This window comes from Anabrus simplex, chromosome 1 (assembly GCF_040414725.1).
Source record: "Anabrus simplex isolate iqAnaSimp1 chromosome 1, ASM4041472v1, whole genome shotgun sequence".
NCBI lineage: Eukaryota > Metazoa > Arthropoda > Insecta > Orthoptera > Tettigoniidae > Anabrus > Anabrus simplex.
This window is the reverse complement of record NC_090265.1, coordinates 940,978,005-940,993,501: the sequence shown is the minus strand read 5'-3', so window position 1 is coordinate 940,993,501 and position 15,497 is coordinate 940,978,005. Positions and strand designations below refer to the sequence as shown.

The window sequence follows — 15,497 nt, the reverse complement described above, 5'->3', positions numbered from 1 at the left end:
GATCGACGGGAAGTACAAAAAAACATTTTTTACATGAACCAAGAACAATTGAGATGATCACCACATATAACCCAAATCCAACCACCAATCCAAAATTACGATGCTCTATACGGAATTGATCTTATGAGAAATACTGTTCTCTCTACTTCCCTCTTGATTATAAAAAATAAGTATAACTCTTTGGCAAACAAAAATAAATCTAAATATGGTACTTTGACGATTTCTACCACAAACAAGAATCTGAAGTACTGTATTTGGCATACGTATTTTCTATGTTTACAGCAGTCTTGTCCTTGTCCCAGCATACTAACATCATTCTATTCACACATATTAAACATGCATATTGAGTCATATAAAAGAGTATACTAGCATTGTCATAATAAAAAAGACTTATGTCAAGAAAATTATTCTTCTGTTGCAGTGACAGTTCCTTAAGACTAACCACATTGAGAATATTGCATTAATATAATGAGGAGTTGAGTTTTACCACACTAATTTTGTATGGCATTTTGAGTATTTGTTTTCACAGCACAGCTTTTCACCACCTGAAAAAAAAAATGTAATATGTAATATATGAAAAATATCCCAATGGATATAAACACACCATAAATATTCAAAACATTTATTTGTACAGTAAGTTATATAATCCTAAATGATTCTGCAACTATTTAGCTTTTAAATAAATTATTCAAAGAAACAAAATACAAACAACCATGGCAAATGCAGCACATTAAAGATCTGCCAAGATGGCTACTTCCTACCCAGATGGCGTGCAGATAATGGAATGCCACGTGGTCAGTATGCCAACATCCTCAGCTGAATTGCTTAGTTTTCATGACAGGTTCTGCTGCCTTTTGTGTCAGACAACTCCTCAGTTGGTCCCACAAGACTGAATGAACCCCATTCCAGCCTTCAGTACAGAATTAAAACCCTTGCATTGCCCAGGAATTGAATCCAAGCCTCTGGGTAAGATGCAAGCATCAGTGGCATATACTGAGGGCTATCAAGGCTATCAATTAAGCCCAAACCTCAAATGCGAGCGATGGAAATCTAAAGCACATAATATTTTAAGCAACGTATTTCTGAGAACAAGGTTTCGGAGACTGATACTGCAGCCCAGACTCTCGTCCCGCTCCCCTCAACTCGCCTCACGCAGCTTGCTGCTGTATGCCTACCGGCGCGGGGACCGGGCGGGGGGATAGGTGTGCTAGGCTTCGGTCCGTCAGATCGCCACTATTAACTATCAACCATGCGTTAAACATCTTATATACATCCTCACCTCATCCTTCTGACTTAATTATATACATAACAGAGTGCTGGTATTTCACTCCCGTTTACTTCTACATCCTTGTAGGAAGACACTGCAGGCCTGGCTGTTATAGGAGTAATATGGTTTTATTTTTATAGGTAGATCTGCTAAAATGAAATGCAATCTTTCAGGTTGGTGTTTGCTTTTGTTGGCTGGAATCAAACCCGTGATCATGGGTCGGACACCACCGCTGATCATCCGAGGAAGATAATTAACCAGTTAACGATGGGTATGACCGCTGTAAAATTCAACATTGTTATTTAACGATTATGAAGATAATAATAATAATAATAATAATAATAATAATAATAATAATAATAATAATAATAATAATAATAATAATAATAATAATGGTGCATGGCATCTGTATAGGCTTGGTGGTAACCTAATGAGGATAAAATGAATGGCGAAGAAGTCAAACACCCAGTCCCCAACCCAGGGGAATTAACAGTATGAGGGTTTGATTCTGGAAATTGAACCGGAACTGTCGGACCAAAGGCAAGCATTCTATCCACTTAGCTTCAAAGCTGGACTTCAATTTGCTAAATCTTAGGCTACCAACTCGATTGATCAGGTGTTGAGTACTGACAGTGGCAGAGGCCAGGGCAGTAGCTTGTGAAGCAGCCTTGACAACACAGCAGGCTTTTCTCTTGGCTATTGGCTGCAGTTCAAAATGCTTGAGGCTTGACGTTCCCTAAACCACGTTCCCGCACCCTTCAGCCCTGCCTTAAGGCCCCCCCCCCCCCCTCGCCACAAGCCGCCCCCACTCTTCCTAACCCCCTCCTAACCCGCACGCGCCTGCCCTCCTCTCTGCCCACACTTCTCTTCCCGCCACCAGTCGCACACCATCAGCAATACTACACACACTGCAGCGCGACGTAAGCGTCCTTTCACTTTATGTTAACCTTTTCCTATCTCCGTGTTTTTTTGTTTTTTACTGGCTTTCTCCATTTTAACAGGTCCAATTTGGTTTCTGCCCAGAACTGAGAATTAATATATCCACGCGCAGTATCCACCTTCTTCTTAACCAGAAATTCAAAAATAACTTCATGTCCAACAATCAACAACGCAGCCGGTCAACACAGCTTTAATACACCAAATGCCTAATTTCTCTGCTTAAGCTGATCAGTGTCAAGCCGACTCGGCATTAAAAGAGTATCACTTTTTACTCTACAGACTTTGTACATACTTGTATATATGTTTATATGTGTTATTTTACATTGTATTCTTTAGTACGAGGACTACTGATATTCATGAGTTTATATTTTTACAACACTAAGCACCCCATTTGTACTTTGTTCCAAACTTCCTTGTATATATATTCCTCGTATTATTATTATTAATTACTACTCACCTGTACCATACTAACATTTCTCATCTCATTACCACACTTCACTTTATAAATTATAAATCCATAAGATTATTACAGTTAAAAATAACATGTTTTAGGATTCGACAAAACTCATGTATGCTTTAATATGGCTGATGATGACCCCTAGGTGGGTCGAAACTAGTTCCATGTAATTTATAATATTGTAAATACATATTAGTATTGAATAGGTGGAAACCTTTACTGTGTTACTATTCATATATTATTCTCAGTTCAATACGGACCAACAACATGAAATTAATAACCCTAAACCACTGTCGAAAATGGGTAACCTAAGTCTAGTGGTAGCCCACGTCTTGATACCAGCATATGTCACTGGCAAGCATGCTATCCCTACATCTGGGGATCTGCCTAAATAAATTATCACTATAGCACATTATCAATGAAAAGATTGTATAAAAAGAGGAAGTTTTCTGAATCTTTGTCAATACAAGGTACTTGTAGCATCTAAACTATCAAACAGTACATTTGCTTCCAAAAAACTCAAAACATGCATCTTTCTTCCTTTTGTTCTATTCTCTTTTTACCTTTGGAAATAACATGGCATACTACTTTAATATCATTATTTCACTACTGTGAAAGAGTGAAAGTTAATTGCAGTTGCTTGAATATACTGTGCCCTACAGGGCCCTGTGGTTCCGGCCAGGCGAATACCGGTCTCGAACCCAGAGCACAGTAGTGAAAAAACTCCCACAATCGTGAGCTTGTGCACATAGTCTTACCTGAACACATATCCTCGCACAGCAACTCAGTCACGCACATCTCAGGGATACAATGGAAACAAAAGGGGAAATTACGATATCCAACAGAATATGTGACATAACTTTTTTTTTTTTTTTGCTATTGGCTTTACGTCGCACCGACACATATGTCTTATGGCGACGATGGGACAGGAAAGGGCTAGGACTGGGAAGGAAGCGGCCATGGCCTTAATTAAGGTACAGCCCCAGCATTTGCCTGGTGTGAAAATGGGAAACCACGGAAAACCATCCTCAGGGCTGCCGACAGTGGGGTTCGAACCTACTATCTCCCGAATACTGGATACTGGCCGCACTTAATGTGACATAACAGGTAAGAATAATCTAAAATAAAAATGGACAAAATACGAGAAACCAAGCTGCATTCATAAAATAAGGTGATGAATTTATTACAAAAATTTAAATCCAAAATCAAATATACAAAGAGTTTGAATATCTGATATATTCCAATCTGATATCGCTGGGAACCTCCTCGTCACAAAACCATCGGTCTGCCGGGCTGGAACAAGGGTGGAATAACAGAATAAGTCGAAATAGGAAGATAAGAGAACTATTTGGGCAAAAGGAAAAATCAAAAAGCAATCTCCTGTGCGTAAAAATGTTGCGTCACATGACCTCGAACCCATGCGCTACCATAATCAAAGCTTTACAGTACAAGACTGGGACTGGATGAAAGCTCACAGTCCAACATAACTAACGTACACACACTTATCAATAAACCCATAAATATCCCCGCTCCAACAATACGTGGCGAAATAAACATGTGGCGAGATTAAGTAGACAAGAAAATATAAACCAAACAAACGAACTGCGGTCCTAACAGGCCGCTATCTTCAAGGTCACAAGCCGAGGGCGACTCCCCGCTAAGAACTTGAAAACAAAACAAACACACAGACAGAGACCAAATCTTCCCATCAATGACGTCACACTCGACTGCCTTGCCTCGCACAAATCACCTGGCTGAGTGTTTATCCCCGCCATCCTACACTCCGCACAGCTGTTCAACTACAGGGACTTCTTACCCCCTTACATAAACACACATCTAACCTCTTAGTGCTGAAATGATCTCCTCATAACATAACTGCCTTCATAGGGCTTGGACATACATATTACTCTCACATACTTTGCCTCCATAGGGCTATTCATCATGACACCTGGGTTCAATTCCCTGGCACTACCAAAATTATTCATCAGATCAACAGCACTCATTCATATAACTCTCATATTCTTTGCCTCCCTATGGCTTTTCATCATGACGCCTGGGTTCAATTCCCCGGCACTACCAAAATTATTCATCATCTCAACAGCACTCAGTCATATAACGTTCATGCGTGCGATTAGCTCTCTCTACCGTGCATAAGAAGCACTCGCACCATGTCTAACACCTCCAGCCATGCCAACCTGTGCAAATCAAGGAGTCTGTCTCCAGTATGAAAAACTTACGTACAATAACCAAAGAAATAAAAATCCTCTGCTTCTGAAATCCCGTGTCTGGCAAAAAGACCTAGCTAACGTGACCAATGCATAAAAGATGCCGCGAACAGAAACAAACATAATACAAGGTGAAAATATAAAATTATACAACCATATCTACCGTCCAGAGTTCGAGGTCTGTGCATACCTATCCTATACAAACCATTATTTACATAACTGTCGTGGCTGACGCCACCTTGAATTTTAATATTAATCTAGTCCATGCTAATAATTAATTGGATCTGTCTGACCTGGGAGTACCGATGACATTGTGAGGCGGCTCTCTATGGAACCCTGATGTTTAGTACATGTTGACAGATGACATTGCCATCTGCAAAGTTATGTAGATCGCTGGGTCCATGCTGGCTGGTGAATGATTCTTCAACAGCTTCCGCGAAGGTCGTCCAGTCTCTTCCGGTATTGTGGTGAGCTCCGCCTTCCTGGAGTCCCCGCGTCGATGCTCGGTTGTCTCGATAGCTGCTCCGTTGCTACAGCTTGCTGTGCTTCTCTCTCGTTCTCTGCGATGTTTCTCACGTATACGTGAAGGGAAATTCTATTCCCTGGTAGGTCGTGCTGGATGTTAACAGCTCGCCGCTTAGATCTCATTCACGATGTCCTCCTGGAGTAGTATCACACCGTCGCAGTCGCAGTGCGGTCTCGAGTGCTCCACCGCTGCATATTTATAACACGTCTCGCGTGCCCAAGCTACGTATTTCCCCGCGATATTCTCCCTCCGACGGTCTCATTGCAAGAAGCGCGCCAAGTACTTATCTCGCATATGCACTTTTAGTTATGCCCAAGTCGCATATCAAAATTTTGCTCCTTTTATGGAGGTTGCAATTTCCTTCTCAGATTAAATGCATTTCTTCTGTGCTTTAAGATATAAATTAATTTCCTTTTCGCTCCAAATCTTTGTTGACACGCCACCTTTTGTAAAGGGTTTAGCGTCCTGCATCTAAATTAACACATTGCGGACCGGGTGCCGTTCGCCCCATGCACAGCCCTGTTCCCGGCCACTTTCTAACTACCTCTAAGCTGGAGTGCATGCATACAAATAAACTGTCAGAACTTCAATAGCTTTTGAAGGACTAGTGTGTATTTTTCTATTGGCCTTCCTGAATAATTGTTGAAATGCAGGGTATTTCTTGAAATCTATTTCGGCTCATAGTTTTCGGAAATATTGGTCTTTTTATTAGGGGATCGGTTGGCCAGTAATCTTTCAGACATGATTTCTTCACCTGCCGTATCAATATACACAGAGGATTAATATTTTAATTTCCCTGCTAGTGACATTAGTCCACTTTAGTGTTTTAGGGGATAAGTTATGAGAATGTGATTTCTGTTCGTAGTGTAAGTTTGTCTTTTCAGCTACATACTGAAAAAATTCCTCACCAAACATAAGTCCTGCTACTTGTCCTATGTTTCCAGATTCATTAGGCCATACCTTTATACCAGGAGCACCTTCACAATCCTCTAACCTAGGTTCACTGTTGTCCATAACCCAGTCGTCATAAAAAAACTGCATTATTTACAATATTTAGAATATTTACACCCGTAACACAAATATAACTTACGACTCGTTCTGCGCTACACGAGTTCCACACCTTGCCTCGTCATCACTTGAAACATTTCCGTTAGAAGATATTTCATCGTCAAACTCTAAACACTCAGCATCACTTAATATTCGGAGCCTGTATCAGCACATAATTCGTGAATAATTTCATCTTTGTGTAAACACGTGCGATCGCTAGGCGCTGCCATCTTGCATGGCTCTTCGAACTTTGTAAACATGTTGTCAAGAAATGCAAAGAAAATCTACGATATGAAGAATACTCGAAAACAAATGCGACTATCGATTGTGTAGAACCATACGTAACAGAGTTCTATCACCCTTGACCTCCAAATAGTTCCCGTATATCTCAAAAGATAGCACTAAAGTTCAGTCTGCTGGGTCTGCTGCTAACACGAGATAACTCGGGACCGGTCTGCAACGCTCAGCTAGGCAAACACGAGTTTTCTCGGGACCGGTCCGCAATGTGTTAACTCGCTTGGCGTGGGGTCATAAATTTGTCTTATGAGTTTCCAGAGATTTCCTAATTATTTAGCTGTTCCATTCCCACGAGCACTGCACCACTCAACTTCTCCCAGGCAATAAATTAAAATACAAGGATCTCTAAGGTTCTTCAGGGTGGTCTTGATTGTCCGTGATACCACAGGCTAAAATCATGCCTCTATAACAATGACCAATAGGGTTCAATACATCATTATTCTTTAGCTTTGATCCTGAACGGTGGCAACAGGAATTTCATTATGCAATAAATACCGGTAAGTAATGAACATAATTTGAAATACTATAGAATACAGGCTTTACCTAGTAGGACAACATAATCAAGACAACTGATTCTGTGACCTCCAAATCAAACTATCACAAAGGTAATAACTTATTCAATTAAATAACATGATACGCCTATAAACCTCTATTTAAAAATAAAGAAGTTAAAGAGAATAGACGGTATTTCACTGTTGAGTTACTCAACAGTCTTTGGATTACTGAAGTTTGTTTGCTGCATTCCAATGAGATCAAAGAGTAGAGGGTAGCTGAGTAAACAATAATACAAGAATCAGCTGATTACTGTACTCCGATAATTTGGTAGTTCCAAGTCCCCATCCATACTTCGTACTTTGCACCTTTGATAATTCGAGTAAAAGTTAATAATCAAATTCCTATATCACAATAATTGCAATTGAAGTCCCTGGTGTAGTTTCAACAACAGTATTTTAGAGAAATTATTGTAGTCAACCTCTTATTTTTCAGCATTTAAGGACACTTTCATTCCCCGTCCTATGTAGTGGGAAAAATACCGGTAATAGTAATCCACCAGCTGTAAAAACAACATAACTGCATTTCAGTTAAGATAACAAGATACTAGAATCATTCCATACTGACAGTTTTCACTTTACAAAGGTAAAATTAAGTGTATCCTCCTAATTCAATACATCATATAATTCCACCATTAGATGGAGTAATCAAATTCAAATATGTTTCGACTCTTTTGAGCCATCTTCAGTGAAAAAGGATGTGTGTGTGTGTGTGTGTGTGTGTGTGTGTGTGTGTGTGTGTGTGTGAAGTAATTTACATAACACAAGCTAAAAATGTGCCATAAAACATAATGAAGGAATAAATGAAAAAACAAAGGCGAGACATGTTGGAAATAAAAACAGCACAATATACAATATTTACATTATCATACTCGCTGCGATAAAATTCAGTGAAAACAAGGGTTAATACAAAACATAATTGAATCTAAGAACTGTTTTAACCTAAGAAGAAAAGAAATTAAAACAAATGATACAGACGGAAACGAACAATAAGTGCACATAGCGAGGTTGCAGACCTCTTAGTCTACAAAATTTTGGTTATATAACAATTCAAAACAAGATGAACTCAGTGAGTCTAAAATAACAAAGTGTCATCTACAAAGTGTGTCCAGTGTTGAATGCCATTAATCTTACCAGTGATGTGAGAATGTTCTAAATGATCGATGTAAATATCCGCAAGGATTCCTGAAGCTGGTGACCCCATGGTCTTCCCACGTTACTAAAAGCAACACAGTACTTGAATTTCTCAACTCCATTGACCCAGATATAAAATTCACCATAGAGTCAGAAAACAATAATGCCCTTAATTACCTGGACTTAACCATTATGCGCAACAGCAACAACACTTTATCCTTTAATATATACAGGAAACCCACCCACACCATCAATACCATCCACCAAACCTCTGTGCACCCAGACATACATAAGAAAGCAGCTTACAGTACCATGGTCCTCAGAGTATTAACTGTTACTTTATCTTGCAAGAATTACAAAAAAGAAATTAACCCTTACCCCTCGAATTAAAGTTCTCTGTGTTGTCTCTACTACTCGTATTTTAAAAGTACATTTTTATCTTATTTGACCTGTATTCATCTTTCACGATTTTGGAGAAAGCACTTGCTTTTAAATGATGTAGTTAAGCTATACACGTTTAGAGCAAGCTATACTGGAGCAAATAAAAGCAATATGTGGAATTTAAGACAAATTATTTTGCATTATTATTAATCACATACCGATCGGTTTCATTAATAATTTCAGTGCACAAATTATCGCTAAAAATCAATTGAAAAACTCTATTCAGTCTGTGGTTTCATACCTTGCGGTAGTTTGTAGGCTAAAACCACTGTAAACGGCGATTTCTTGAAATCAGAATCTGTTGATTTATAATTGTGCCAGCCGTCAGCATCAGGTACATGTTGGGTTACGGTACACAAACAGACCATCTTCAGTTCACTTTTAGGCATCGTGAAATGCTATTAGATATATTCATTAGGAGCAGAGGTGCGAAATTACTGTGGTTTCGTGCGTTGCCTGACATATATAGTACGCGCACCTTTTAAGTGATACATGGACACCCTAGTGCTGAATCAGTGTACCTCGGGTATCTTCGAGATTAGTACTGGCACCTTTGAAACACAAACTCTGAATCGCTTATGCATCGCTGTTAACAAACTTAACCATGATAGGTTAATATTGTGTTTGGTCCGTGTTGACTAGTCTGAATGTATAATATAACTATTTAAAATAGTTTATTTGAATCCGCCTTGATCAATACACTCATTAAATGAAAGAAAAACTATTTATTAAACCAAAACATGTTTTGGGAAGTCTCAACCAGTCCCTTCCTCAGTGGTCAGATCAAAGAACAAAACAATATCACACAATCTTTTGTTTTACAATTTAAAAAAGTATTGTCCTAATACACCATATCAAAGAGTAAAAAGAAATATTATAAAAATGATCAATACATAAAATTTTGGTTGAACTGAATGAGAATACTATATATTTAGGATGTTCAAGATTTTCTTCTTTTCTTCTTTTTGCTCCTTAAATGATCATATGCTAGTCTATACAGTGGGTTATCTTCTGCACTTCTCTCATTTAAACTTGATTCAAATTTTTTTTTTTTTTTTGGTGTAAGGTAAATATTTGGCAATGGTAGAACATATGATTGAAATAAATCATAAATTTACTGACATTTCCAATGACATGAAATTATTACATTTGGCCAAAAAGGGAAAATTATTGAATGTTTTGGAAAATTTAGAAATTTACCTTACACAAAAAAATAATTTTGAATCAAGTTTAAATGACAGAAGTGCAGAAGATAACCCACTGTATAGACTAGCATATGATCATTTAAGGAGTAAAAAGAAGAAAAATTTGAAGATCCTAAATTTATATAGTATTCTCATTCAGTTCAACCAAAATTTTATGTATTGATCATTTTTATAACATTTCTTTTTACTCTTTGATATGGTGTATTAGGACAATACTTCTTTAAATTGTAAAACAAAAGATTGTGTGATATTGTTTTGTTCTTTGATCTGACCACTGAGGAAGGGAATGGTTGAGATTTCCCAAAACATGTTTGGTTTAATAAATAGTTTTTCTTTCATTTAATGAGTATATTGATCAAGGCGGATTCAAATAAACTATTTTAAATAGTTATATTATACATTATGCATCGCTGTGCGACATCTGGCATACACTTTACATATTAGTACGGTTGTTATTTACACAGCAAAGCCAAAGTATAGAATTCATGCTACGAACAAGATTCGCATCGAGAAATGTTATGGTGTGTATGACACAGTTGTTGGCTTAAGATAATACAGGTTTAGAATATTCATATCGATCGATCATATTATCGATTAAATTCAGATTTCATTTCATTTCCATTACCGGAACCGGGAGAACTCCCTCCTTACGCCTCAACCCCGTACAAAGAAATATCGCTGAAAGGTGCGCAGACTATACAACATATATATGACCAGAAGAGCACATTCGTGTGCGTGAGAGGACAGCTGACGGCTACACTGCCGTCTAAATAATAGATTTTTGACTGACTGTCAAATAGCATCTGGATTCTACAAAATTCCACGCGGAACCAAAAGATGGCAGTACAGTATATCATCGTGTATTTTTTCGGCTAAGAGACGGCAGACGAGCGGTGGGCGATAAAATGTCATGTTGGGTCTCCCCCGACGTGCGACTGGAACAGAAATATCGTAATGTCGGTCCTCACTCGACAGACGAGTGATAAGGGTTAATACTATTTACAATATTGCAGAACACAATGGTTTCAGTAGAACCTTCATCAGCAGAATCATCAGTAGATATAAGAGCAGGCCCAAGACTACCCTAGAAAAAGATTCTGCTCCTAAAGAAAAGTTTTCCACATTCACTTTCAATAATAGTAGCATTTACGAAATATCTAATATTAAAAAAAAACACAGTATCAAAATAGCATATAGAACTTCCCACACCAACTCCAAACTCATCTTCAATCCACACACTGTCAACAATAACAAACAATAACATTAATAATAGATATTTGAACTTCGGAGTTTACAAATTAGAATGCCAATCCTGTAATTCTAGCTATATAGGTCAAACAGGCCACAATTTTGTCATAAGATACGCCGAACATCGCAACGCTCTCAAATATAATCGTTTTTATTTATTTATTTATTTATTTATTTTATGCCTTTGTATGTGGCGAAGTTAGGGCTCACGGCCCTCTCTTACACTTAACCACAACATACAGTACAGAGTCACATAACTTGGAAAAATAACATTAACAGTATCTAGGAAAAACCTAAATTAATGGAGTAATATTATAACAGATTATAATAGTTATTTTTAATGATTAATATTATCTAGCCTATCTGCATCACCTAACAATAGCTCTAAATCATACTTGCACTCAAACACACTAACATTCATACAAGCTGATCACGTATTTAAGAGGAAATCTCAACAAGACCGTTTAAATGAGACTATTTAAGTGCTATTATGTATACTGACAGGGAGAGTGTTCCATAGCCTTGCCCCAGACACGTGGCAAGAGTGGCTGTATGCAGATGAATGATTAACCGGTATCATAAGGGTAGAAGTCGAACTGGTATTATGTCCATGGATAGATGAGAGGAAGTTAAAATGTGAGGATAGGTATTCAGGTGTAGATTCATTCATAAGTCGAAAATTAGTGTCGCAGTATGTAAATTTCTTAGTTGATCGATTTTCAGCCAGGATAGCTTCTCATAATAAGGGGAAATATGTGTCCTAAAGTTCAAAGAAACTATAAATTGTATGCAAGAGTTCATAGCCCTTTGAAGTTTCATAGTTTGTTCTACAGTTGCATCGGTTAATACGATATCGCAGTAATAAATTATTGGAAAAATGAGAGTTTGAATAAGTTTTATTTTCATGCTGTGTGGAAGAATGGATTGTTTCATTTTTAGGGGGTGAAGAGATGCATATACCCCTCTGCAGACACTTGTTATATGGTCATTCCAGTTTAATGTGTCATTTATGACAACGCCTAGGTTTTTTACAGACTTCTGAAAAGGTATAGCTTCACCATAGAGCATGAGATTAGGCTGCTGTGTGATGTTTAGCGTATTTAAAAGCCTAGATTGTTCTATTATGATTGCTTGCATTTTCTTTGGGTTAATTAATAGGCAGTTCTCTTTAGCATACGAGCTAATTGAATTTAAAGTTGAGTTCATATGGTGGATTGCTTTGTCAATGTCGGAGACTTTAAAGTGTGAGTATATCCGAAGATCGTTAGCATAAAGATGATAGTTGCAGTCATTCAGATGAGGAGAAATGTCATTAATATAGATTAAGAATAAAAGAGGTCCAAGAATAGACCCTTGGGGAACACCAGATAGCTTAGTCCTCCATTCTGTAGTCTTCATGTTTGATACAACTCGCTGTCGTCTATTTTTGAGGTATGAGCCCAAGAGCTGAATAGCAGAATGAGCCATGTGAAGTTTTTGTAACTTAGCTAACAATATGTCTATATTTACAGTGTCAAACACAATGTTGAAGTCTAGAAGGATAAGTATAGTCAGTTTTCGTTCGTCCATAGCCCATCTAATGTCATCTGTGATTTTGAATAGTGTTGTTGCAGTACTGTGTCCTTTCTTAAAACCAGACTGTAAGGGATCAAGTACAGAATGTTTTTTCAAGTATTTAACTATTTGTTTATGCATTATCTTCTACAGAACCTAAAAAAGTGCTGTGAGGATGCAGACAGGTCAGTAGTCAGATGTATTACTTGCAGGAGAGTTTTTTGGGACAGGCACAATAAGTGCATCTTTCCATTTAATTGGGATATTGCCTGAAGTAAGGCAGGTATTAAGTAAATGCGTAATAATGGGCAATATTATGTCGACTAAGTAAGTCATGAATGAAATGGGAATTTCATCAGCTCCTGTTGCGTGAGATTTAACTGAAATAACTTCCCTTCTTACTTCATGTTCTGTAATGGTATCAAATTCAAATACAGGACGGACTGGAGATTGCTGCCTTAATATATTGTCAATGGTGTTTTGTACTGTCGTTGTGTCAGGAGAGAGACGTTCCGTGGAGATATATGTATTTAATTCATCAAAGGAAATCTCAGGATCAGTATGCTTAGCAAGTGGTTTTGCCAATACCCAGTGACTGAAGTTGTCGTCATGTGGAACCAGTGTTAATGTTTTTGTTTAAATGCTGGAAATAATTAAATTTTTTATTACGAATTACACGCTTAATTCAGTTTTGAAGAACATAGTACTGCTCATGTATGTCAGCTAGTTGAGTCTGCTTATAGCATCTGTGTAGTGCGCCTTGTTCTTTCATCATAGTCTTAACATCAGTAGTCAGTCAAGGACAGGGTGGACATGTTATTCACACATTACACTTTGGTGCATGTTTGTTGTTCAATTCATGTAAATGGGAATTAAATATTTCCACTTTCTCGTCAATGTCACTCTTCATCATTATGTCATACCAGGGGCAGAGTTGTGCATCTTGTTTCAATTGTACTAAATTCATTCTTTTAAAGTCTCTAAAAGTTACATATTTCGCTCAGCACTTCGGCACACGAAGAGAGTATGCTAAGTATATGAGGTCATGTTCAGATATGACAGGAACAGATACTTGACTGTGGTGAAAGATTTTTGGGAGTTATTTGTTATTACTAGGTCTATGAATGTATCAGCGGAAATAGTGGAAGTATGGACGTGGTTTAAGGGGCAATATAGTCAAGTCCCAGGATTTAGAAATATTTTGTAGTCGTAAGGCGTCATTGTTCTGGGTTAATAAATTTGTATTAAAGTCTCCAAAAAGTATCACGTGCTCGTATGATGGTAGCAGTCTCAGTAAGCTGTCTTCTATGTCATGGAAGTTTCGCACTGCTTCAGGAGGCCTATATACTACACCTCCAAGTACTTTTACAGAATTGACAAGCACCTCTACAAACATATATTCAGGGGCTGTTTTTACAGCAGGAGTAGACGTGTGAACAACTCTACTCTTGAGCATTTACAATATAGGGCAACCCCACCACCTTGTCTATTCATCCGATCATGCCTGTGAATATCATAGCCCGATATGTCAACCATGCTTGAAGGGATCAAAGTACAGAGCCAACTCTCGCTTACAGCAGCAACATGAATTGGACTGTCTTCAAATACTGTCTTCAGTTCGTCGAGGTGAGCAATGATGGATTGGCTATTGACATGCACATACAACAGGGAGCAATTAAATGACATCAGTTCCTTCTCTAAAATGGTATTGGGTAGAATAGAAAGGAGAAAGTGTTGAGGAATGGTCAGAGGCCTTCCAGACGTACGTTCCAGTGAAAGGGCTGTGAAGGGAGAGAGAGAGGTCTGTCTTACAGAGGAGTGCTGAGTGGTGAGGGAGGGAGCAAGGAGGTGGACTTTCAATAGCACTTCGCAACTCAAGCATGCTAAAGGAATGTAAAACATGCGGCTTACCTTAATTTCCTCATACATACAGTGACCAGCTGATTCACAAAAACACAAACATTCACATGTACTAAATTAAAAATAAATAAACTACATAGAATGCACAATGTTAATATGTTGCTTTCACCATATTGCCTGATTAATGATTGTAATTCCACGAGCGAGTTCACTTGGAATTTCTTGCCGGATACGTGAAGTATTATCCTTCCATCTTGGCTGTATGTGTTGCGCAATCCAAAAGTGTCTCATGCCTTGTTCAAAACGTCCTTTCTCAGCCTAGTGAGGGATTCAGTTATGAGTAGTTTGGAGCCTTTCAGCTGTCGCTTAGAGCGCCAAACTTGATCCCGCTGGTGGTAGCGGAGGAATTTTATTATGATAGGCCGATTACCCTCAGTCACCACATTAGCAGTCAATCTACGTTGCCGTCCCAGTCGATGAGTGCGATCGATGGAGTCCATGGACAGTTCGACAGTCAGTTTATCACACAAAGTTTGAATGACCTTTCCATAGATGTCCTCATTAGGCGTCTCACTCACTCCATGCAGAAGGAGACAATTACGCCTACTGTACTGCTCCGCTTTGTCGCTCCGAGCCTCCTGAATTTCTAGTCGTTTCTCGATATCAGCGACATTGTCTTTCAGAACAGAGAGTTCAGCACAAATGAAATTTCAAAAGGCTTGAAGCACAGTCAGAATATCGCTGGG

At 38.3% G+C, this 15,497-nt stretch overlaps 1 protein-coding gene across 1 annotated transcript in view; it reads right to left on the bottom strand.

Annotated features, from left to right (window-relative positions):
- Positions 1–234: 234 nt before the first annotated feature.
- The window catches only part of oxt (Xylosyltransferase oxt), a 355,491-nt gene continuing 340,228 nt past the window's right edge, over positions 235–15,497 (bottom strand). Inside the window, exon 16 of the mRNA XM_067136675.2 lies at positions 235–545. Within this exon, the coding sequence (XP_066992776.2) occupies positions 539–545 (7 nt within the window). The 3' untranslated portion in view covers positions 235–538. The remainder of the gene's footprint in view (positions 546–15,497) is intronic.